The sequence below is a fragment of the Haliotis cracherodii genome, unplaced genomic scaffold (assembly GCF_022045235.1).
Source record: "Haliotis cracherodii isolate W230 unplaced genomic scaffold, xgHalCrac1.p SCAF_1, whole genome shotgun sequence".
NCBI lineage: Eukaryota > Metazoa > Mollusca > Gastropoda > Lepetellida > Haliotidae > Haliotis > Haliotis cracherodii.
In genome coordinates this window covers 67,047,781-67,072,268 of record NW_027266264.1, presented here as the reverse complement: position 1 = coordinate 67,072,268, position 24,488 = coordinate 67,047,781, and the positions used below count along the sequence as shown (strand labels likewise).

The 24,488-nt window shown below is 45.9% G+C and overlaps 3 protein-coding genes across 3 annotated transcripts; all 3 read right to left on the bottom strand.

Annotated features, from left to right (window-relative positions):
- Positions 1-599: 599 nt before the first annotated feature.
- Positions 600-1,806, bottom strand: LOC139467590 (uncharacterized). The gene is made up of 2 exons (XM_071249126.1): positions 1,208-1,806; positions 600-1,110 (listed from the first exon to the last, which is right to left on the bottom strand). The coding sequence occupies exons 1-2, from the start codon at positions 1,705-1,707 to the stop codon at positions 600-602; spliced, it is 1,011 nt and encodes a 336-aa protein (XP_071105227.1). The 5' UTR covers positions 1,708-1,806.
- Positions 1,807-2,190: 384 nt separating this feature from the next.
- LOC139456935 (uncharacterized) lies at positions 2,191-4,500 on the bottom strand. The gene is made up of 2 exons (XM_071238405.1): positions 2,803-4,500; positions 2,191-2,592 (listed from the first exon to the last, which is right to left on the bottom strand). The coding sequence occupies exons 1-2, from the start codon at positions 4,498-4,500 to the stop codon at positions 2,191-2,193; spliced, it is 2,100 nt and encodes a 699-aa protein (XP_071094506.1).
- Positions 4,501-16,021: 11,521 nt separating this feature from the next.
- LOC139467579 (1,25-dihydroxyvitamin D(3) 24-hydroxylase, mitochondrial-like) lies at positions 16,022-24,488 on the bottom strand. The gene is made up of 9 exons (XM_071249117.1): positions 23,898-24,488; positions 22,780-22,970; positions 21,353-21,556; positions 20,649-20,806; positions 20,126-20,292; positions 19,672-19,750; positions 18,815-18,974; positions 17,772-17,815; positions 16,022-17,572 (listed from the first exon to the last, which is right to left on the bottom strand). The coding sequence occupies exons 1-9, from the start codon at positions 24,299-24,301 to the stop codon at positions 17,459-17,461; spliced, it is 1,521 nt and encodes a 506-aa protein (XP_071105218.1). The 5' UTR covers positions 24,302-24,488; the 3' UTR covers positions 16,022-17,458.

Sequence of the window (24,488 nt, the reverse complement as noted above, 5' to 3'; positions counted from 1 at the left end):
TGACGGACACACGGCATGATCCATGACATGATCCATGACATGACATGGTACCCGGGGAGGGGTGTGGGGATCGATGCATACTAGAATGACTGACACCAGGCAGCTGATCTTTCAAGCATGGCCTTTCTCTTTTATCTATTTTTATTTTAATTTTACACTTGGGTGTGCACTGACATGACAGATGCACATACAGACAGACAGACGGACAGACAACGTAAACGACATCTCAACTCAACCTCTACCCTCGGTTCGGCACTCTATTGGAGTTGAGATCAATCAAGACACAAAGAGTCAGTTCAATCAATCACTGTTTAATCATGAAAAAACCAATCACAACCAGATACAATGGAAATACGAAAAGTCAATGGAGGAGGGAGTGCTTTGCATGTCCCTACAACAACCACAACAACAACAACAATAACGCGACAACGTTTTCCTCTTCCATCTTCAAGCCCATAAGAGGTGGTCCTCCCTCAAACATGTGAGAGGTCCATCCGTTCAACACGTACAGTCTATGGCCTCCCTGAAACAGACATGACACATCAATTGATCACGGTTGCAGCTTACGTGTTGACAAGTTCTTCGAGTGAAGAGCAGGATCACCATAAGATGTGATCCTCAGCAGATGTGATAGGCATGTCATCATGTGTCATTATGCTGTCATAGGTCAACATACTACAAGTACAGTCTATGAGCTCCAGACCACAGACATGACACATCACTTGCCCGCTGTTGCAACTGATGTATCTGAGCATGTTGTTGTGTCGGCAAACACGACATCCGCGTTGTAGGGGAGTGAGTTGAGCTTCTCCATAAGGATCCAGGTCAACGTTGTCATCAACATCATCATCATCATCGTCGCAAACCAGGGGCGTACCTGAGGAGTAGACATGAACATCTTCTGGGGATGCTGGTGACCAAGAAGCCTCAAGCACGGGGAGCGTGTCCAGATCCATGGAAGGGAGAGTGGCCAGCTTGAGCGCTTCATGATCATCACGGTCACCCGTCGCCATCGTCACAGCAGGGGCATTCGGTGAATAGGTGGGCTCCCGAGGGGTTTGTTCCCACCACTGTTCTAGCACGGACTGGGCTGAACTGACATCAGGGGTCCTGTCAATCATAGGACAGAGTCCATTTATCATAGGAATAGGTCATGAATATGAATCACATCAAGAATGACTGAGACAAAGAAGAGCAGGGTACTTACAGCTGTTCTTGAGGAGAGATCTTCAGAGATAATTTCTTCCGTGATCGTCTTTTTGCAGGCGTTGCAGGTTTCAAAAAGGATGTCCCCATCGTTTCGATGTCTGTTGTCGCTGCAGCCGTTATTGCTGTTGCTTCTGTGGTGGTGGTGGTGGGGACTGGCGCTGTGGTGGTGGTGGTGGTGGTGGTGGGTGTTGCTGCTGCTGTGGGGATCACAACGACTGTGGGTTTGCTTGTCTTTTTCTTCTGGATCTTCTTTATCGTCTTCTTCGATGTGCCTTTCTCGGGTTCAGTCAGCTTCCTCATCTTTGAACGTATCTGTTCGCACATCAGGTTGTCGCCCTTCGCACGTAACTTGGCGTACGCATCGTCGGTCTTCATCTTTAAACACAGCAAGTCGTACACTTCACCCCACAGTTCAGCAGTTATGTCACCGTTCCCATCTCCACTGCTTCCTTGGCCACTCATGTCGCTTCGTGTCTTGTCATTCAACCGTTTCGACATGATGTTGTCCGGATGTTCTGTTCGTTGTTGTTGTTGTTGTTGTTTCTTTCCAAGTCTTCACGGAGGTGTGTCAACACTTGATGGTACTCTCTCCAAACACGTGTTTCTTCCAGATAAAACGCCAACAACCAACACAACGTGAGGAACATCAATCAGAGGGGCGATGTGGTTGCTTGGTCCGTTCAGTGAAAAGTGATGACCGGAGAGCATCGGTCGTATTAAAAGCCACGGAGGTCCTGCTTTCTGATTGGCCCGTTCCGGTGTCTGGTCTGAGTCTCCATTTTTCCAAACTGGACCGACCCTTGTGTTTCTTTTCCATAGGGTTAGGCTTGTAGCGTGAGAGAGAAAGCACAACCTCGGTTCGACCAATCAGAGCCCACCATGGCTCGAGCATTGCCTCTGATTGGTCGACAACCCAGATCCGTTTTTTTTCTGTAGGGGTCCATGTCGATTCAGTTTCGATCCCCTGTCATGAAATTTTTATTATAGAAAGTCGTCTCTGTACCCAAAGGGGAACGTGTCTACAGGTAGGCCTGTGGTTTCGTCGTAGACCACACGTCGCTTGTCGTACACGGTACGATAGTCTTTTCGGGTGGGGCGGGTCACGAGTGCGTTTTCGTGCCGAGGTCCTTTTCGAATGATCTGATGAGGGTAATCCAAACTGATTTTCTCCTCCTCCTCTTTCCCAGACCGTTGTCCCAGTATCAGTCCTTTCATGGTGTCAAAGTTGAGATGGCGTTGGTTTCGATAATTCAAAGTGAACCCTCGCACTTTGCAGGTCGTGCGCGTTCCATCGGGTCTGGGGTTCATTAACTCATAGCCATAGTTTTTGGGACCTCCTGACACAAACGTCTTGATGGTGTTTCCGTCCAGTTCATCCGTAAACTCACCCAACGAATGACCCAGCTCTGGATTCGCGTCGTGGGGTCGATGAATGTAAATGACGCTGTCCGTGTCAAAGTACAAGACCCTGCGGCCCACCAGGGCAAGGGTCTCGTACAGCTTGAGACGTGCTTGGGCGGTGACCCAAGCAGCGATGGCGACATTGAAATGAGAATAAGGGGTTTGGAATTCTTTCTGCTGGGTATAGGTCACTTCCACCATGTGTTCGTTGACAATGGTCACATCCTCGATGGTATTGCGGTCATCCCTCCACAAGGCAAAGTACTGTACAGGATCGTTCATATAGACGTTCTGACTGTAGTCTACCCGTTGCCCAAACTTGCCCCAGAGCGAATTCAGTTGCATATTGGCAATCGTGCGACGTCCTGGATTTTTTTCGATGCGGTCCTTGTCCAACCGAATGCCTTCTTTGTCGTAGATCTCCTGGATGTAAGCGTCGTGATCCGTACATCCTTCGGGGTATCCGCTGGCTTCGAGCTTCTCCTTGAAATGTCGATCGATGTAAGTGTCAAAGAGTCCCACTTGCTGGGTGCCGGGGTCATGCTGTGCAAAGGTGTCAAAATGCCAAACGTCGTAAATCTGAGGCACCCGGTAGTCATACTTCTTCACGGCTTCCTGGAGTTCTACGGTGGCGTACGTCCCCACCCATGACCTCTCTTCGTCCGTGTGCTCGCAGGGGGAGTCTGACCGGGTATCGGCACACGTACGGCACAAAGGACAGAGCAGTTTGCCACCCGATCTGTAAGGCAGTAGCGGATGGTAGAGTCGTTTCGGGGGTAGGACACGGTATTGGATCAGACCTTTCAGTTCAAACAACGTGTCCACAGGGGGTTGATGGAGAAGCGCCGGGTGTCCCGTGGGAAACGCTCCGGTCTTACAAATGTAGGGATAAAGGGAACAAATATCGATGTACTTGATGGTTTCACCTTCTTGGGCTTCGTAGCATAATCGCGTGGCATTGGTGCGTCCTCCATAGAAGGCGTCGCGAGGGTTGAGCGGCCCAGGGACGTGACTACAGTGGGGTCCCTGCAAGAAAGCACGTAGAGCAGAGTCCTCCCGTTGCATTTTCGTAAACTCGTGCTCCCACAGGGCGACGATCCATTTCACCTCAGGGTGTTGACTCAAGAGACTCAAGCGGTAGTGGGTGTCGGTGTAACGGGCTCCCAACGACGTGCCCAGGACGGGATGCGGTTTTCCACGTAGGGTCTTGTGACAGGTCTTGCACCCATGCCAGAAACAGCCCAGGAATTCGTAGATGGTGCCTGTCGCTGGATCGTACCCATCCACGCTGTACCGATGTTGGCCCTCTCCACAGGTGAACTCTTTTTCACCGCCATTCCTGGCATGCTGGAGGTGCAGATGGGGGTCCCTTTCCATCAGATAGTGGAGCCAGTGCATACAGGCCTGGGAATAGTTTCTCTTGGGTTGGTAGCCTTGAGGTGGAAGAATGGCGATGGTATTGGGTTTCAGGTCGTGTTTTCGGAAGGATTTCATGGTGAACGCAGCAGCTGTTATCACTTCCACAAAGGGATCCATGCCCACCGAGTGGATGGCGTTCTGTCGGAAGTCGGCGCATCCCCGTCTCAAAATGTGCACATCGCTCTGGCAGTAAGCTAAAAGGTCTTCTTGTAAGTCGAACAAGGCTCCTTCTTGCACTTTTTGGGTATGCCACTGGAGGAAGGCTGTGCGTTCCGCGGGAGACATGCCATCGGGATCGTACGTGACGGCTGGTGGATAGGGATCTCTGTAGGTCTGATTGACTCTCGTATTGAAAAAGTGTGGAAAGTACCCTTTCTTCATTTCTTTCAACCCAAAGCTCTTGGGAAAGGCTTCCAGGGGGTAAGGGATGAAATTTAAGCTGTCTTCGAAACACAACCGTCCCAGGGTCATCTGCAAAATTTGTTGGCCATGTCGAATCTTGGTGGGGAGTGTCACCAGGAGGGGGGACAGGCCCTTCAGGATTAAGTGTTAATCATAGGATCGTGCATTGTGGGCCATCACATAAATGCGATCCTCCTTCGGGACTGTATGGCAGGAGGTGTTCTTGTTCTTTGGCTTCTTTGTTTTCTCCACTTCCATGACCTCTTCCACCTCCTCCACCTCTTCCACCTCCTGCTGGGATGATGCATGCCGTTGACGTTTGGAAGCGTACTTTCTTGAGGGGGTGCCATCCCGTTTTCTTTTTTTTCCCCAGGTGGGCTGTTGTCCCCTTGCGTGTGCTGCCCTCCTCTTCCTCTGGGTTGGGCTTCTTCTTGGGTATTTCAGACAACGTGGTCAACCACACACACACATCATGTCGCGTGGTGGGTCCTCGAAACACGATCTCACAGCTGGGACCATACCCTTCTTCTCTCCATGGACAGTGTTCGCACAAGTTCTTGCTCACTTCACTGATGCATCGTCCACATCCTAGTTGCACCACGCACAAATTTGGAATGTGTTCCCCCGTGTCTTGCATGCATTCAAAATCGTAGAAGACGTATTGGACGTCGTCTTGTACGTGATGTTGTTCCTCTTCCCCCTCTTCCTCCTCCTCCTCCTCGTTTTCTTCACGGAGAGGCGTCATGTAACAGCGATGGTCTGGGGTCATGGGTTCTCGGCATGTTCTTCGTCGAAGCACTCGTGGTGAACCATGGGGGTCTCCAAGACGCGGACCAGCTGAAAACAGTTCGGGCACCTGTGAATCGATTGACAGGCGCTGGGTTTTCCCTCTGACGGTGACTGGAGATGTCGGGTGTAACACGGATTGGGGAACCAACCTTGACATGTCAAGCAAGGGATCCCGTGCTCTTCCTGGGGCCCGCAATAACTAGAGTAGAAGCAGCGGTAACAGCGGTATTCCTTGGTGCAGGGATGTTTTTCGGGATGGTCGTAACGTTTGTCGCAGCGTTCGCAGTAATGGACAGAGCCATAAAAAGCGGACATGGAAGTGATGACATCGTAGTGCTGATCATGATGGTATAGATGCAGCACCGTGGCGTGGGGTGGAGCCTCATCACACTTGTACAACAGTCTCTGACCCACCTCTTGACTGTAGACTTTCAGTTGATAATGCAGGAGGGTCAAGGCCCGTCCCACGCGTGCGAGGTCGTCCAGCCCCCGACAGGGACCTTCAGGCAGGCCAAGGCGTCGAAACAAGGTCCGTGCCCGTATGCCTTGAACGTCGTCGCGATTCGTTCTCGTCAGTCTCAGTAACTGGGCTTTCCATGCTGGGGTCAGAGGATGGGGTTTGTGGGCATAATGCTGTGCCACCACCAGGACCTGTGCCAAACAGGATTGATCTTCGTTCTTGATCCGTACGATGCACTTTTTGCGTGTTAAAAAAGCTTCGAGTCCAATCACGTTTTTCAGCCGGGGAGCACCACTGCCCGATCCTAGCCTGTCAGCATCTGCGACGTGTACTAAAGTCACATCCATGGTGTCATCGATGTTCAGGTCTTTGTTGGACTGTTGGACTTTTTCCACGGCCTGTAAAATATTTACCCCATGGAGATCTTCAAAACGTCGAAAGGGAATCCGTATGGGAGTGTTCAAAGCGGGATGATTGATACCTAGACCAATACGATCTCCCTTCTGACCTGACATCTGTTCATAAAAGTCATCGATCACCCTGTCAAATAAAGCTGGCAGTTCCATGGGGACGCGTTCCGGTGGTACGGTGTCCAAGTAGTCTGGGTTGAAAGTCAAACGATAGGTATGATTAGCAGTTCTTAACCGTCTGGAGCGGGTGGTATCTTTCCTCTCCAAACGATAGGGCGTACTTTGGTTGCTCGTCATGATAGCGATGTGTGTCTGATGAACGCCTGTACTCTAAGAGGGTCTGAACGTCTGATGGATGGACAACCCTTCCCCAAAACAGGATCGAAATCGGACCAATCCGAAGCCTGGATTGTCGACCAATCAGAAGACAGCATCGACCAATCAGAAGACAGCACCCGACCCGAGTTGTGCTTTCTCTCCCATGGTAAAATCCATTTCCTATGGAAAAGAAACACAAGGGTCGGGTCGTTTTGGAAAACCGAGGTGCAGGCCAGGCACCGGAACGAACCAATCGGTGCGTTGCGTTTTGGACCAACCAGGAAGCAGCCAATTTCGATCCGGTTCTTCCCCCATAAAACAAGAGTGGATTCGAGTGGCCCAGTGTCACTTGTAAAATTGATGTGATAAAATCAAGAATGGCTGAAACAAAGAAGAGTGGTACGACGACGCGTGGCGAAGATGTGGGGATGGATAGTACAGATACTCGTGGATGTTGGAGTAAGAGTCATGCCGAGGAGGCGGTGTCACTGCTCAGTCAAACACCATCGCACTATTATCTACGCTTTGAAAGAAGGCTCGCTTCGTTTGAGACGTGGCCCACGCAAATGTATCAGACTGCTGAAGAGATGGCTCATGCGGGCTTTGTCTACACTCAGGGTGCCGATGGTGTATGCTGTTTCCAATGTGGTGTGCGGCTGAGACAATGGGCACCCCACGACAATCCTTGGGCGGCACATCACAAGTGGTCCCCAGACTGCGATTACCTCAAGCTAACCGGGCTGGTGAAACACCAGAAGCAACTACAACTACACTATCTCTGCGAAGAGAAACAGAGGTACACGAATGACGTAGCAGAGCCGGCTGCCTAGGAGGACGTTTCCCGTGTCCTGCGTTCCCGTTCAAGTTCCCGTTCAAGTTCCTGTTAATACGGCCCTTTTCAGGGCCACCCATCTCACCCAAAAGACAACTTTCCACCTTTGCTTTACCAACCCAAACAACAATCCAAAACAAAGAACCCACATGACATTCCGATTGACATTCCGATTGGCATGGGAGTGACACACACGTACATCACGTAGGCATTCCCACGTTCATGTCTACCTATGAAGGTCCACCTTCCTTTTGCATTCAGACGACCGTCTACCTCAAAAAAATACCAAGGCTACCCAAGAAGAAAAAACCCGGATCGAAATCGGACCAATCCGAAGCCTGGGTTATCGACCAATCAGAAGCCGCGCTCGGGCCATGGCGGGCTCTGATTGGCCGAACCGGGGTTGTGCTTTCTCTCCCATGGTAAAATCCATTTCCTATGGAAAAGAAACACAGGGGTCGGTCCGTTTTGGAAAACCGAGGTGCAGACCAGGCACCGAAACGAACCAATCGGGGGCGCTGCCTGGGGAACCAATCAGGAAGCAGGGTGGCAGTACCTCTCCTATAAAACAACAGTGGATTCGAATGGATCAGTGTCACTTGTAAAATTGATTCGAAAAATCAAGAATGGCTGAAAACTGGGATCTGGAGCTAGCCTCAGTGGTGCACCCTTTGCCACTGTGCAAAGGGTGTCGCTCGGAGTTGGAGAAGAAAGAAGCAGTACCGTCATTGCCATTGCCTCCACCATGGCAATGCGGTACATGCCAAGGGGCCCTGCCTGTGTACGCCCTTGCCCCAAGCCTTGGGATGGAACATTTCAATGTGTGTACTGTAAGACCATCCTCAAGGACACCTACGTGCGGCGGTTAACGCACACCGGTAGGTGTCCTGTCAGGAGACAGATGAATGTCCACCCGTGCCTTTGCACCTCTGCGTGCACTTGCATGTAAACATCAAAACGGCCCTTTTCAGGGCCACCCATCTCTCCCGAAAGACAACTTTCCTCCTTTGCTTTGACGACCCTCCAACCCACACCATGAACCCGTCTCCTCCTCCTTTCCTCCCTCCCTCCCTCCCTCCCCCCCCCCCTTCCCCTCACCACCACCACCACCACCACCACCCTCACTCCCTCCCTCCCTCCCTTCACCACCACCTCCCCGTCTATGTTTAGAACAACAACAACAACAACCACAAACGATGTTTGACGCGCTTCTTTCCATGTCGATCCCGTTCACCTTTTACGGGCGCTTCTCCGGGTTTCCCCCCTCCCCCTCCTTCTCCCCGGAAACGGAGGCAACGCCCTCTTGGAGGCGTGCGCCACCGGACACGGAAGTGACGCCCTCTTGGAGGCGCACGCCACCGGAAACGGAAGCGACGCCATCTTGGAGGCACGCGCAGGTACCCATCATGCACTGCGCAGGTCACGTGACCGGAAACGGATGTGCCGCCATCTTGGTTCCAGAATCCTGAGTGGTTCCAGAATCCTGAGTGGTTCCAGAATCCTGAGGTGGTTCCAGACAGATGTACTTTACTACTTATACTGCTGAAGGAAGAAGGCAGGTTAAAAAGACCGACAACGGTGGACTTTGCTTCATGTTGTTGACACTGGTTTTTCAAGATGTATGTGATAAGTAGACAGGAGATTTGGGATCTGCTGGTAAGGGTTAGGTGGCAGGTGGCTGGGGGTACCTTTTTGTTTATACCAGAGACCATTGCTCATATACACAGTGCGAGCTTGCTAATGTTGCCCGTCTCCCATTCTCAAGCCTCTCCTGAATCTGTTGTAAGTCTTGCTCCAAGGCTGTACTAAACGATAAGTCCATAGGTGTATAGTAGTTCTATCCTTCTAAGAGGCCAGTCTAGATAAGCGGACAGGACGAAAGTATTTTATAGGGACAACTTGTTCTTATTATGTATATAATCAAGGAATTATGATTTAATTAATATTTATTGCCTAAGAGACTTGTGCAAGTCTATCTCTCTAGCCTACTTGCCACTTTGGTGCGGAAAACAAGGGAAAACTCACTCGACACTTTGTACAATTTATACACTTTATAAATGTCATTTTGTCATCAGCATCAGTATGCCAGTATAACACCAACAGTTAATATGTACCCACAATAATTATATTGAATAATGGATAGCAGGAGTAAGTTAAACAACTACATCATTTCTAGTTTGATATAACTGATTGGTACATCCAAATTGTATTAAGTTTACTTTTTTTTGTACAAATGATCAATTGTGTCTAGGTATTCAGCATGAAAACAGTACTATAACTCACCACTGCTCAATGTTAATGCCTATTTCTACATTATATATGCTGGTTGTAAAGTTCTTCTTCTCTTGGAGTGAGTGAGTGAGTTGGGTTTAACGCAGCTTTTAACAGTATTGCAGTTATATCGCGGCGTGTTAGCTTAATGTGGTAGGACAGCCCGAAGTGATGCAGGTCTCAGACGTTTACCACCTCGGTGAAACTCACGAGCACGGGTATGGTGCTGACAAACCTAGAAACATAATCGGGGCGAACCGGGATTCGAACCCACAATCATAGGTCTCTGGCGTGCTCAAAGCACAGCAAATCGCGACGCCTTAGACGACTGAGCCACCCGTGTCCCCACCTTATCTTGGAAATATAAATATTTGCAAGTCAGTATTATTATTAACAATTCTTGGAAACATTATTCAGCAATACTACAATGATCATTCTTCATGGGAAAAGTCCTCCTTCTACAATACATTAACATGGCTGATGATACCAGCTTAATGTCTGTGGAAATAGATATAGATAAGTAAATATGTATAGCCAGCAATATTATGAACTGTGCCTCAAAATAGCATCGTGTATTACGAAAATGACCATTTGTCAGTGCAAATTGCTACTTCCACTCTAAATGTGCTATTTATACCACAACATTGGGATAACCATGCATAGACATTAATGTTTCTTCCATAACTCAAAATACAAATTAACAACTTATGGAATAAGCAGGTAACAGATAAATAAACCTGTGTATATTGACGTAATTGGCCTCAATGAACATCGTGAACATTGTTGTTTTGACTGTTGAACATCTGGCACATAGCAGAGTATTCGCAAGGCCATTTGTCGTCAGTTAGAGACATTATCAGTCAGGACAGGGGCAGTATCCCCGCCAGCTGGTTTCCCTGGGAAACTAAATTCCCCGTTCACAGTTATCCTTTTTATAACATCAATAAATATTGCAAACTGCACGAATATTGTCTTTTCCGGAAGTGATTCTATGTTAGAGTGTTGAAGATAAACTACAGGGCAAGAGCAATAATAAAAATTATTATAGCCCATTTACATTGCGCATATTTCCACGCCACACTTGGGCATTCTCAATGCGTAGCTATTACCCCGGTCACTAGCTGGATCAATTATTCTCAGCTCCCTAGGGAGTATACAACACAAGCTGCCTGTCAGGCGCTAGAAGGTTAACAACCACACTGCCATCACATCCTACCGGGTACCAATTCACTGCTGGCATTTAGAAGAAAGTCATCATTGTTACATGTGATTCAGTGTGGGGCAGGACCGAAGCCCTAGAAACTCTCAGGAGCCAAACTGCCCGAATGCGGTAACCCATCCAACAACGCTGCCTAACTTCACCTGATTGGAGTTGAAATTACAAACGTTATCAAAATGTTCCTAGGCTGAAAGTCGCCGAAACACGACTCGGTGGTTTGGAAGATGCACGTTCAACTATGAAAAATCCCTAAAAACCTTCTTTTCGGGTACCCGTAAAAATGCACATGGTATAACAAAAGGACATACAGACAAAACATCACAGCCACCATAAGCCTCGGTAGGTTGTACATCACTAGCCGGTCGAGCCACCATAAGCCTCGGTAGGTTGTACATCACTAGCCGGGTGAGCCACCATAAGCCTCGGTAGGTTGTACATCACTGGCCGGGTGAGCCACCATAAACCTCGGTTGGTTGTACATCACTAGCCGGCTGATCCACCATAAGCCTCGGTAGGTTGTACATCACTGGCCGACTGAGCCACTATAAGCCTCGGTAGGTTGCACATCACTGGCCGGCTGAGCCACCATAAGCCACGGTAGGTTGTACACCACTAACCGGGTGAACCACCATAAGTCTCGGTAGGTTGTACATCACTAGCCGGCTGAGCCACTATAAGCCTCGGTAGGTTGTACATCACTAGCCGGGTGAGCCACCATAAGTCTCGGTAGGTTGTACATCACTAGCCGGCTGAGCCACCATAAGCCACGGTAGGTTGTACACCACTAACCGGGTGAACCACCATAAGTCTCGGTAGGTTGTACATCACTAGCCGGCTGAGCCACTATAAGCCTCGGTAGGTTGTACATCACTGGCCGGGCGTGCCACCATAAGCCTCGGTAGGTTGTACATCACTAGCCGGGCGAGCCACCATAAGCCACGGTAGGTTGTACATCACTAGCCGGGTGAGCCACCAAAAGCCTCGGTAGGTTGCACATCACTGGCCGGGTGAGTCACCATAAGCCTCGGTAGGTTGTACATCACTGGCCGGGCGAGCCACCATAAGCCGCGGTAGGTTGCATCTCACTGGCCGGGCGAGCCACCATAAGCCGCGGTAGGTTGCATCTCACTGACCGGGCGAGCCACCATAAGCCACGGTAGGTTGAACATCACTGGCCGGGCGAGCCACCATAAGCCTCGGTAGGTTGTACATCACTGGCCGGGTGAGCCACCATAATCACGTGCGCACGGACATAAAATACAAAACACAAAAGCTTTTACCATTCGTATATCATTCAAGTATTAGGTACCACGAGATCCATGTTTTCCAGACCGAACCTATGGGTCTTACTCACATCCTCGTATGGTTTCCAAGGCCAGCTACGCCTTTACCATTCAAATAACTCGCAGGGCTTTATTTCTCGTCATGGAAAGTGAAGAACAACATACGGATATGGTCTCCACCATCTGAAACCCCTTCGTTTACATATAGCAGCATCATGGGTATCTATATCCCCACTCTATATGTGTTATTCATTGGTATATCAACACTCTATATGTGTTATTCATGGGTAGTTATATCAACGCTCTAAATGTGTTATTCGTGGTTAGCTATATCAACACTCTAAATGTGTTATTCGTGGTTAGCTGTATCAACGCTCTAAATGTGTTATTCGTGGTTAGCTATATCAACACTCTAAATGTGTTATTCGTGGTTAGCTATATCAACACTCTAAATGTGTTATTCATGGGTAGCTATATCAACACTCTAAATGTGTTATTCATGGGTATCTATATCAACGCTGATCCGTATCGGCGGCCATTCGGTTAAAAAATACAAAGTTGAAAAAAGAAAAAAGTACGCTATAAAGGTCAAATATTACGAATAAAGAACTAAATGTTACTAAAAAGGTCAAAATACAAAACAAACAGACGCCGGTTAAACAAATACAAAGTTGAAATTAAGGTCGAAAGTACACAATATTAATAGTCAAATATTACGAAAAGATGTCACTGACGTTCTTTCGAACACGTTTTCCTTTCCTTTATAGCCGGCGTCTGTTTGTTTTGTATTTTGATCTTTATTAGTGACATTTAGTTCTTTATTCGTAATATTTGACCTATGTTGTGTACTGTTGTCCTTTTTTTCCCAACTTTGTATTTTTGGACAGAATGGCCGCCCATAGATCCGGGCCAGTTTGAGCGGAAGGAAGAATATTTTCCTTGTTGTCTCAACGATGTCATGGGAGCTCTGGATGAAAGCCTGGGTGCCGTCACTCCTGTGACGGGAGTGGTGTCCGATGCGCCCAAACACTCGCCTAAACGTCGCCATGCAAACCTTCATTAACTTCTCTTCTGACACATCTTAGCTGTTGATAATGGTAGGCTTACTCAGAACACGTTGTACAAATACTCACATTCCAGAGACCAGTTGAATAGCTCCTTATTGAATGCAGGCAACTCTTTGTCCGAGGTTCGAATCCTGCAAGCTCGGTAAAAGAACTCTACAACAACCTTGTTAAATTCTCAAGTGTAGGACTCGATTGTTTTGATCATCATATGCTGGTCGACCACTCGCCTCAAGGAATGTCAAGCTTCCCCCTGACTAGAATATATGTATATATACTAGTATATAAGAGAGAGAGTAGTTGGGTTGGTACTATTAAAGTATTTTAGTAATAATATAGAATATTAGAATATTTCATTTATACTGTAAGGCAAAAATGAGTGACTTGTATATAACTATTTCCGTAATGCGTAACACCGCAGTCAGCACACATCCAGTGATGTCACATCATCGTGTGAATATTCTAGTTGGAACATGCAGACCAGTGACTGACAGCATGAACCGCGACCCTCGCCATTAGAAATCCCTACAGGGTCAAACAAACAACAAATGTGACGAGCCGGCACATCTGCCGGGTCTATGGTTTGCTCAACATTCTTTCTATCCTTATAGACAATATAAAGAGAACAATATAAAGGTTTGACCTGAAGTAAGACAATATAAAGGTTTGATTTTGTGTAAGACAATATAAAGATTTAACTTTGTGTAAGTCAATGTAAAGGTTTAACTTTGTGTAAGACAATATAAAGGTTTGTTTATTTATATAGCGCCACGCATGCGCATGTGAGAGTGACTGCATGCATGTTCTAGTCCGGACGTATTACCGGTTTCATAGTGCTGTGTGGTAGTGAGATACCATGCCGCAGTTTAACGTGCATGGGAGTGTGAGTGTGGCTGCTTGTACTAGTTCGGATTTATTCAGGTTTCATAGTGTCATGTGCTATATATAGTGGGATACCGTGCCGCAGTTTAACAGCTTAACCCTACTTATTTTACAGACACAAGCTGGCCTTTTTTGTGGATCGAACAGCCGACCTTCCACTCTCGGGGCAGACGCTCTGTGCACTACACCACGGAGGCGGTGCGGATAACATAGTATTACATACAATGAGACTAGAGATATGTTTCTATGTGACATACGTACGACAAGGTAAGGCATTAATGCAACTCCCTGTCCTCCCTGTGCTTAATACAGTGTCCCAGATGGGTCCGAACTGCATACTTCGCATCCTGTCGGAACAGCTGCTCTACCGCCTCAACATCCGTCAGAGACCCGTGAAGATCCGGGGTAGAAAGGTCTTCAGCAACCCATGCTTGCCGTAAAAGGTGACAATGCTTGTCGTAAGAGGCGACTAACGGGATCGGATGGTCAGCCCGCTGACTTGGTTGATGCATGTCATCGTATCCCAATTGCGTGGATCGATGCTCATGATGTCAGTCACTGGCTTGTCTGGTCCAGACTCGATTATTTACAGACCGCCGTCATATAGTTGGAATATTGCTGAGTGCGGCGTTAAACAGTAAACAAACAAACAACCGTCGTAAACACGGCATCTATCCTCCCCATCATTTCCCGGTAGATATGTTCATGCGTTTCGTGACGATTCTGAATCATTCCATTCAGCTTGCCGGAATTCTTGATGATGTCGACCAGGATGCCAACAACAGGCAAGCATTTCGGGCAGCGCCGAGAACGGTTTGACGTCTGCAACATGTAGACGTCGTCGTCGCCTTGTATCGACACAAAACAGATACGGCCGATGCTCACCATGATTCGTGACAACATACCAGTGTGTGTGGTGCACACTTGTGTGCTGACTGGACCAGCAGCGGATGCGGTAGAGACAGCTACACCATCAATAGCCGGTGTTGCACCGAAAATGATACGATCTGAATGTGGGCTGGCGCTCTGTTCACAGCAGTCAATGTGGGTCAATACAGTTGAGTTGACCTCACTGGCTTGCTGACACGTATCGGGAGGATCATAACCTACATACTCTTGTGCAAGTCCACATTTGTATTGCGAAAGAACCAGACTTGCACAAGTCTGTACGACAATTGGTAGTTTAAATAGTAATTCCTGGATTATCATAGAAAATAATACGAATCAGTTATGAAAGGCTGGCGCCCTTAGATGCACTAACCGCTTATCTGGGGGTGCCATTATAGAGATATAATAGCTTTACATCCATGGACTTTTAACACAGCACAGCATTGGAGCAACGCTACTAAAGTAACTCCAGTAGTTGTTATCGTGAACTTTGGAACAAACACGAGTAGTCTTTAAAAAGGCGCACCTGGGCACACCAGGCCTGCATTGAAAGTCGAAATGTGCACTTCCACAGGCTATACCTGTTCTAGCCATTGATTGGATGACTTCTTCTTTGTCTGTTCCGACTTTACAGGGATACCTCACGCCTTTTCATAACCTGGTCAAACACAGTATACACAAAACACTAAGGTACCGTCGGAAATGCTAGAAAACTGCTTTTCTGGCTTCATTTAATAAATACGAGTCATAGGACTTTAATAAGAGCATATTTCAAAATAACACGAATTGCCATAATCTAGCCTGTCCTAACCGACACTGTGATTACCCTAAAAATGTACTTTTACAGGTAAAATGATGATAAACTTAGAAAATATTCGCGGGTGTCATGCATGTATAAAATGGCATATAACCTGAGGCAATTACCTAACACCTGGCCCGAGGTGATGACCTCACACAGTCCCATGCATTCTCACAGGTGCAAATGTCTCCGAGTTGGGGTGGTCTCAAAATATTGCTGTTATTGTACTTAATTGACATGTTCGTTGATGGGGTAGCATGAACTGTAATGGAAGGTTGCGGACTCCAGAAGTATTTGTTGTTCTACACCTGATTTCTTGAGGTAGTATTAATCTCGGCTGGTGACGTATATGAATCTGTACTTTTGAATGTTGGGTTGAGCTCACAATGTCTGACTGGCGTACGTAAGACAATGTGACCGTGTTGTGCCGCCAGCACATATGTCCTGTACTTTACAGGGTTCTTATTCAGCCAAATTTTCTCCCTCCATCAGTTGAACATTCGTTTCATATTGTCTTAAGTCGACAATGTCATATATTCCAGTATGGTCGCCTTAAGACTTCTCGTGGTTTGGGCGACAGTGTCTGATTCCCGGACGTTATATTAACTGAAGTTATCCATGACAATGACACTGACGTTGTTTAAAGTTGGCAATAGCTGAAGTTCAAACCAGTCTATGTACACATCACCTCCTATAATTTCCTTATGAAAATCACCAGTTTTCTTTTTCGCCTCGTAAACTAGTGCACATCCATCAAGAAGCCCCTTCTCTCTAAAGTGTAAAGAACTTATATACATTTCCCAGTACAGACTCCATATCGTGTACCGCGGTTATGGCTATGCAAGTGTAATGTAATGTGCGTCATGGGAGCAATGTTAACAATACAAACGCAGCGTCATTTTAGAAGATGCACATCTGGAATTTTCTCAAAATGAATTGGATGTTTTATGAAGACAACATTATTATCATTATAACGAAGTCATGTGCGCATATTTCTATTGTCCGTTTCACACTGCCATCAATGCCATATGAATTCCTGTTCGAATTTGTCTCCTGTAAACTTGTCGATAGGACTCCTTGTGACTGAAATACTTCAAACCACAGGTAGGTCGATCGGTAGTTACTCGATATTTCAATAACAGTCTGTGAAAAATTATATCCTTTTTTAACAGGCAAAAAGCAGTTTTCTAGCATTTCCGACAGTACTTTACTATATAATGCCAACACCAGGCTTTTGTTAGAGGTAGGCATTTATTGGAGGAAAGTAAGATAGAGGAAGTAAAATCTATTGTGATCAGATATGCTTGTCATGCAGAATATTTATGCTAATTTCAATGAGAATGTCATTCCAGCATTTATGCATATAAAGGATAAAACGAAATTATAATGAAATTCACCATTGAAATACATTTACAAACAATGAAATCGTGAAGTCATCTACATGTTACCCAGTGATCCATGTTGCGTCATATCCCGAAGAGTCTTTTGGTTAACACCTCGTATGTGCACCTACGCATTGAGCACCATTATAACAAACATGTTGGTCCTTGGCAAATACATGTATAAGAAAGTATAAATGGATATTACAGTGAAATAGAGCTACTTGTCCACAATATACATGCAACTCAACTATGTTATCAACGATAGAAACAATACAAAAACAAAACAAATGTATAACTCCTGAATTTGGATCTCGTATATAGGTGTTTTTTCAGTGACGTGTTTTTGAAACAAAGTCCACAGCGACACTGTGCATGTGCTTACATCAGACTGCAAAGTGTTCGTATGACGTGCACTATGGAGAATAAGAGCCTAGTCTCTCTCGTGAAGACGGATTCTGATTGGATCTTTGGCCAATAGTAGGAGGTCCGTCTTCATTTCGACTGGTTCCATTGATACAGGCTCTATCTGGAATTTGCGAACAAGCTGAAACAAAAATGACTAAATGAGGGATTGTCACAGTAGACCTGTAGATATTTGACGGAAAATTAATGTGATCATGAAAGTGAATCTCAGCTGGAAGAGTTAATACAGGTGAAGTATGGTTGTGCTTGGTTCTAAGGACATACTGTCATTTATCAAATAAATCAGTTGAGGTTTGATGGCGCCGATCCTTCCAACTCACCTGGGATATCAACAGCTGCATCTCGAGCTCTGCCACTCGTCGGCCTGTAATAGAGTTATCAGGTTATTCATTTGTACTCTACTGATTAAATAGCCAATAAACAACTGCTGAAATAGTCAATGTGCAGGTAGAACTGATGCCTGCCCAAATAGTCAATGTGCACGTGGTACTGACATCTGCCCAAATAGTCAATGTGCACGTGGTACACACATCTGCCCAAATAGTCAATGTGCACGTGGTACTGACATCTGCCCAAATAGTCAACGTGCACGTGGTACTGACATCTGCCCAAATAGTCAATGTGCACGTGGTACTGACATCTGCCCAAATAGTCAATGTGCACGTGGTACTGACATGTACCCAAATAGTCAATGTGCACGTGGTACTGACATCTGCCCAAATAGTCAATGTGCACGTGGTACTGACATGTACCCAAATAGTCAATGTGCACGTGGTACTGACATCTGCCCAAATAGTCAATGTGCACGTGGTACTGACATGTACCCAAATAATCAATGTGCACGTGGTACTGACATGTACCCAAATAGTCAATGTGCACGTAGTACTGACATCTACCCAAATAGTCAATGTGCACGTGGTACTGAGACCTGCCCAAATAGTCAATGTGCACGTGGTACTGAGACCTGCCCAAATAGTCAATGTGCACGTGGTACTGAGACCTGCCCAAATAGTCAATGTGCACGTGGTACTGAGACCTGCCCAAATAGTCAATGTGCACGTGGTACTGAGACCTGCCCAAATAGTCAATGTTCACGTGGTACTGATATGTACCAAAACGGTCAACGCGCACGTGGTACTGACATCTGCCCAAATAGTCAATGTGCGCGTGGTATGTCATCTGCCCAAAAAGTCAATGTGCACGGGGTATTGACATCTGCCCAAATAGTCAATGTGCACGTGGTACTGACATCTGCCGAAATAATCGGTGAGAATGTGAAACTGATACCTGAAGGAAAAGTCCATACGCATGTTTAATTGACACCTGATAAAGATCTAGGTAAGAAAGAAAGAGTACTACCCACCGACACACATACGGGGTCCAAACCCAAACGGCAGCCAGGAAAAAGGCTGAGGGCTTACTGTCCTGGTAGCTCGGAGCCAGCGTTCAGGGCGGAATGTGTCGGGGTCCTCGTAGTGACGTCGTAGACGTCCGAAGCCGTAGAGGTCAATCCACACCACAGTCTGTAAATATTAACAAAATCAATATCTTCAAATCGAAGTGTATATTTAACTGTACAGAACGCTATTACTGTATGCAAGACGAAAGGTATACTTTGATTACATGGACAACGATCGATGTAAAAGTCCAGTTTCCATTGCCGAACTTGGATAAAATTATGAAGTTATATTTTTGCTGGACTAACGAGTCTATGTTAGTCCAATCAACATTGCGAAACGAAATAGACATTCGGTTGTGAAACAACATGGATTTCAACGTGCAGATTTCGGTCGACTGCAGGATTTGCAAAGGATGTATACCGTCAAGTGGGCGTCGACAGATATGCTCCAAATCTTTTCATGCTATTAATTTAGGAGCTCACGTGATTTGAAGCACTTCATGAGGTAAGAGCCGTTTTATTACAATATAGATATTGATCATCAGCCAGATCGTCTTGACTGGGAGCCGCCATTTGTTTGAAGCAAATGCAAGTGATATGAGAAGTGGAATCTGATTGGTCAATAGGAGGGACATAGAATGGACATAACTCGTAATACGATCGAGCCAAGAATTCCAGTCTAGTTCGGCAAGGGTGGTAACTGGACTTTTAGAGTCAGTCAAATCCTTTGCCTCGGGAAGATGCTAATTATATAGATCAATAAGTATATTCGTGTTAGCATAATTTCGATATAACGAACGTACAGTGTTTGTCGCACTTACCTCCTTGGGCACGTGACAGCCGAGTAGGACAGCGTCCTGTTGCAATACTCGAATCACCACACTTCCGGTCGGGTACAACCTAGGGGACAACAAGGCGGGTTTCAAAGAACAGTTAGGTGGCGGTGGGACACATCCTAGTGTGTCAAATGACACATACAGAAAGGACTGGGACTTTGTGTAAAGCTTGAACACCAGCCAACGTCCGCAACAAGCGATACTCCAAGAAAAAGTTCGCCTTAGTCTAGGGTATGTTCAAGACAAATGAGTTCGGGATTAGACTAAAACTGACAGACGATAAAGGAATCATACCCTTTTTACAGCATTCCATACATAACAGTATAAATCATAGATGTAACCCTCGTTATGGCATTCACACAACCCAACATGACACATCACTGCATATTAACAGTCACACTAGGGTTGCAATCTATGACAAGCGTGTGTAGATACATACCTGAGCGTCTCCTTAATGGCCGCCTTGATGTAATGCATCTCCTTCAGGTGATCTGCAGTTGGCTGCTGGCCAGGGGGGACAACTCTTGTGATTTCCTCTAAGATGGCCTCCTGTGCGCGTGGATGTCTCGATAACTCATACAACAACATCTGAGCGGTGTTTGACGTCTGTAAAGAAGAACATAACAAAATAGTGCAAGAAAACTGTTACCCATCTGGATATATAGTCCACAGACATAGTCAACAATGTCAGTGTCAACAGTATTGATATTCATATATGTTTTGAATATGGCGGCTGTATTAAAAATCAAATTTGACCCTCTTGACAAAACTGGGATGTCATTTTTGGTGGGAACAAGCATTTGAAAGTTCAGCTTCATCGGCCCAGTGGCTTCCGAGAAGATATTACGACGCATTACGGACAACAAACAACAGATCCCAACATAAGCTCACATGGTTTTCATGACACTCACTGTGTCTAGAGATCGCATAGGTTCTGAGATGCCACTCACTCACCCACTCACCGTGTCTACAGCTGCCCCCATGAGTTCGGAGATGTTGGCGTAGACATCCTTAAGCGACATGCTGTCCTCTTTCAGGAAGTGGGTGATGAAACCCACGTGTTCTCCTTCCTCCTTTGTCTCCCTGATTTCCCTGATTCTCTCGTCAATGATCTTGTGGGCTAGAAAAACAAAAACAAATATAGAGTTAACAGTGAAAACATCGAGTGACTTTAATAAGAAGGAATCCAAAGTCCAGAGTTAGTATTTAGACGAAACTGACACTACCTGTCAGTAATGCATTTACATTGTCCACATACCAATTAATGAACGATGCAAAACAACGTGTCTTGTGTAGTACGACGCATGGATAGTATTCCTGCACAAATAGCAGGTATATAAAATCGATGCATCTGATTCGAAACATATTTGTCAAGACTTATATGACTTGCTTATTATCAGAGACCATCTATTAGATGGTCTCTGCTGATTATGGATGCGTCGCTGGCGATCTACCATCACGGAAGCCCTCATCCCACGCTGCGTCATGCTGTTTGTAGGTGCGCGGCATGAAGATCCGTATCGGCGGCCATTCGGTTAAAAAATACAAAGTTGAAAAAAGACAAAAGTACGCTATAAAGGTCAAATATTTGTCATGACTTGCTTATTATCTGAGACCATCTATCAGATGGTCTTTGCTAATTTTGGAAGCGTCGCTGGCGACCTACCAACACGGAAGCCCTCGTCCCACGCTGCGTCATGCTGTTTGTAGGTGCGCGGCATGAAGATCCGGGCCAGTTTGGGCGGAAGGAAAAATATTTTCCTCGTTGTCTCAAAGATGTCATGGGAGCTCTGGATGAAAGCCTGGGTATCCTCACTCCTGTTGTCTGACAGACATCCCAGTCTCTTCTCGTACAGGATACGGGCGATAGCTGTGGACAAAGAGTCATTAGTTTAGCAATGTATCCTCGCGTCACGTGAAACCAAACGCGAAAATATCGCGATTGAGAGGCGGATCAGCAATGTTACGCGCATCGGTCTGCTGGAGAAATAACTTTGGATATTTCTCGTTCCTGTTAATTTTAAACAAAATATAAAGTCTAAGGATATCTAGGAAATAGTGGGCACGGGAATGAGTCGTGTGAGTAATATCATAGCGTGTAATCTCGATGTGGGAGGAAAAGCCGAAGTGATGAAGGTCTCAGACTTTGGTGAAACCCACGAGCTCGGGTATGGTGTTGTTAAACCTAGAAATAGAATCGGGAATATATTAAAACCAAATTTAAGGTCTAATGATATCTAGGAAATAGTGGACAGGAATGAGTCAGTGAGTGAGCCCATTTGAACAGTATTCCCGTCATCTTGATGTGGGAGGGAAGTCCGAAGTGATGCAGGTCTCAGACGTTTACCACGAGCACGGTGCTGTTAAACATTATCGGGTTGCATGCTCTGCGCACCCACTTGAGACGTGGGGTCCTATAATTATCGACGATCATCGAGGGAAAGAGACGCGCTTGTCTATATTATGAAATTGCTCTGTTCTGCTATAGCCAATGGGACACAAGTTCAGTGGAATTGGGTTGTTTGGTTGGTTGATTTGTTGTGTTACGCTGCACTCAGAAATATTCCAGCTACATGACGGCGGTATGTAAATAATCGATTCTAGACCAGACAATCCAGTGATTGACACCATAAGCATCGATCCACGCAATTGGGATCGATGACATGCTTCAACCAAGTCAGCGAGCCTGACCAGCTGATCCCGTTAGTCGCCTCTTACAACAAGCATAGTCGCCTTTTACGGCAAGCATGGGTTGCTGAAGACCTATTCTACCCTGGATCTTCAGTCGAATCGGGAAATCATTTGTCCCACCCCTGACAGACCAGAGGTAAATAGATGATGGAATATCATGAGAAGACACAAGCATTCCTCTAATTACTGTGTAATCTATCGATAGACAACCCAACTGAACTAACTCGTTTTCTTGATTTCTCTAAACTAATCTCATCTATAGTCCCTTTTTATTTACATTCTGGGCAATAAAGCATCCGTTTTTTTAGAATCAAATGTATTCTCAAACCTAAACAAATGGTCAAAATACACTTGCTCCAGAACACATTTACATTACTCAGAACACGTTGTACAAATACTCACATTCCAGAGACCAATTGAATAGCTCCTTATTCAATGCAGGCAACTCTTTGTCCGAGGTTCGAATCCTGCCTACTCGGTCCAAGAACTCTACAACAACCTTGTTAAATTCTCCAGTGTAGGACTCGACTGTCTTGATCTTCATCATATGCTGGTCGACCACTCGCCTCAAGGAATGCCAAGCTTCACCTGATCTGCAGTGTAAATATCGGACCCAACTCATTGCGGTGTTTCTCGGAAACGTAGGAAATGTAGAACATGTGTTACGTACGGGTATGGCCGAAATCTTAAGCTTACATATTAGCAGTACTGTATCATTATAATATTATAATAAATGAAAGAGAACATTCTTACATTAAAGGGACCGAGAGAGACCCAGTCGCCTCAAGCGTTTATGTCCCTTTGGTATCCCAGTATTCTGACTTGGGTCGAATCCCACATTGGCCCTGAGTATTTTTCTTGGTTTGTCTCATCAAAATGCTATACACCGAATCGATACATCTCTCCGTCAGGATCTGACAAATCATTTTTGTCATTTGACGTCAGACGAACCTGATCAACTTTTGAAAGCCCAATCAAGATGAACATTACACGGAATTTTGAACCAACTAAATTACATGTCAGTTTTCTAAAACTCTTTGGTTGAATTTCTCTACCATATCCAATCGAAAATTTCAAAATCAGAAAAAAAAATCAACACAGAACACGTTCCCTCGATCGTACACCCTTCGATTGTAGACGCCATGGCGCTCAGAAACGATAAGGTAATTTCATTATCCAAAACATAAACTTATAAAACGCAGCCTTTATCACTCTCCTTTCGAATATGCCGATTGACGTTATTTTTGGAAATGCAGAAATAAGATATTCGCTGATGGCCTGATTAGAATGTTCATCTGACGTAACCTCAAAGGTTTTTTGTCAGATCGAGTAAATGTCTGATTTTAATGAGATTGTGTTCTGGGCAAAATTAAACTCTCTCAGGTAATTACATCAGAGGACATTTATCACTACCAAAATTTGCTAATGACATGACAAATTCGAGGCGGCATACAATTTGAAATTCATACCCAATATACAGATACAATATACAACGAAGATGAATATATCAATATACGTACGACATGACAAGGCCTTTATTGAAACCCCTGTCCTCCCTGTACTTAATCCAGTGTTCCAGTTGGATTCGAACTGGGTACTTTGCTTCCTGTCGGAACAGCTGCTCTACCGCCTCCACATCCGTCAGAAACACGGCATCTATCCTCCCCATCTTTTCCCGGTAGATAGGTCCATACGTCTCGTGACGTTTCTGAATCATTTCATTCAGCCGGCCGGAATTCTTCATGATGTCGAACAGGGTGCCAACAACAGGCAAGCCCTTCGGCCCGGGCAGCGCCGAGAACGGTTTGACGTCTGCTGCATGATCGTCAGTTTGAGCAGACGTCGCCTTGTATCGACACAAAACAGACACGGCTGATGTGGACTGTCCGGGTCGGACATGGATGAACGCGACTCGCGACAACATTACAGTTACGTGTGGTGTACACTTGTGACCTCAAACAAGCAGCGGTCGCGGTAGAGACAGCTACATCATCAGTAGTCGGTGTTGCACGGAGAGTGATATATAAACGCTAATGGAATGATGAAATAGTATAACGTATTTCGGCTGACTCCTTCTCTTCATATAGCACAGGGCATGAACTGGTTGACAG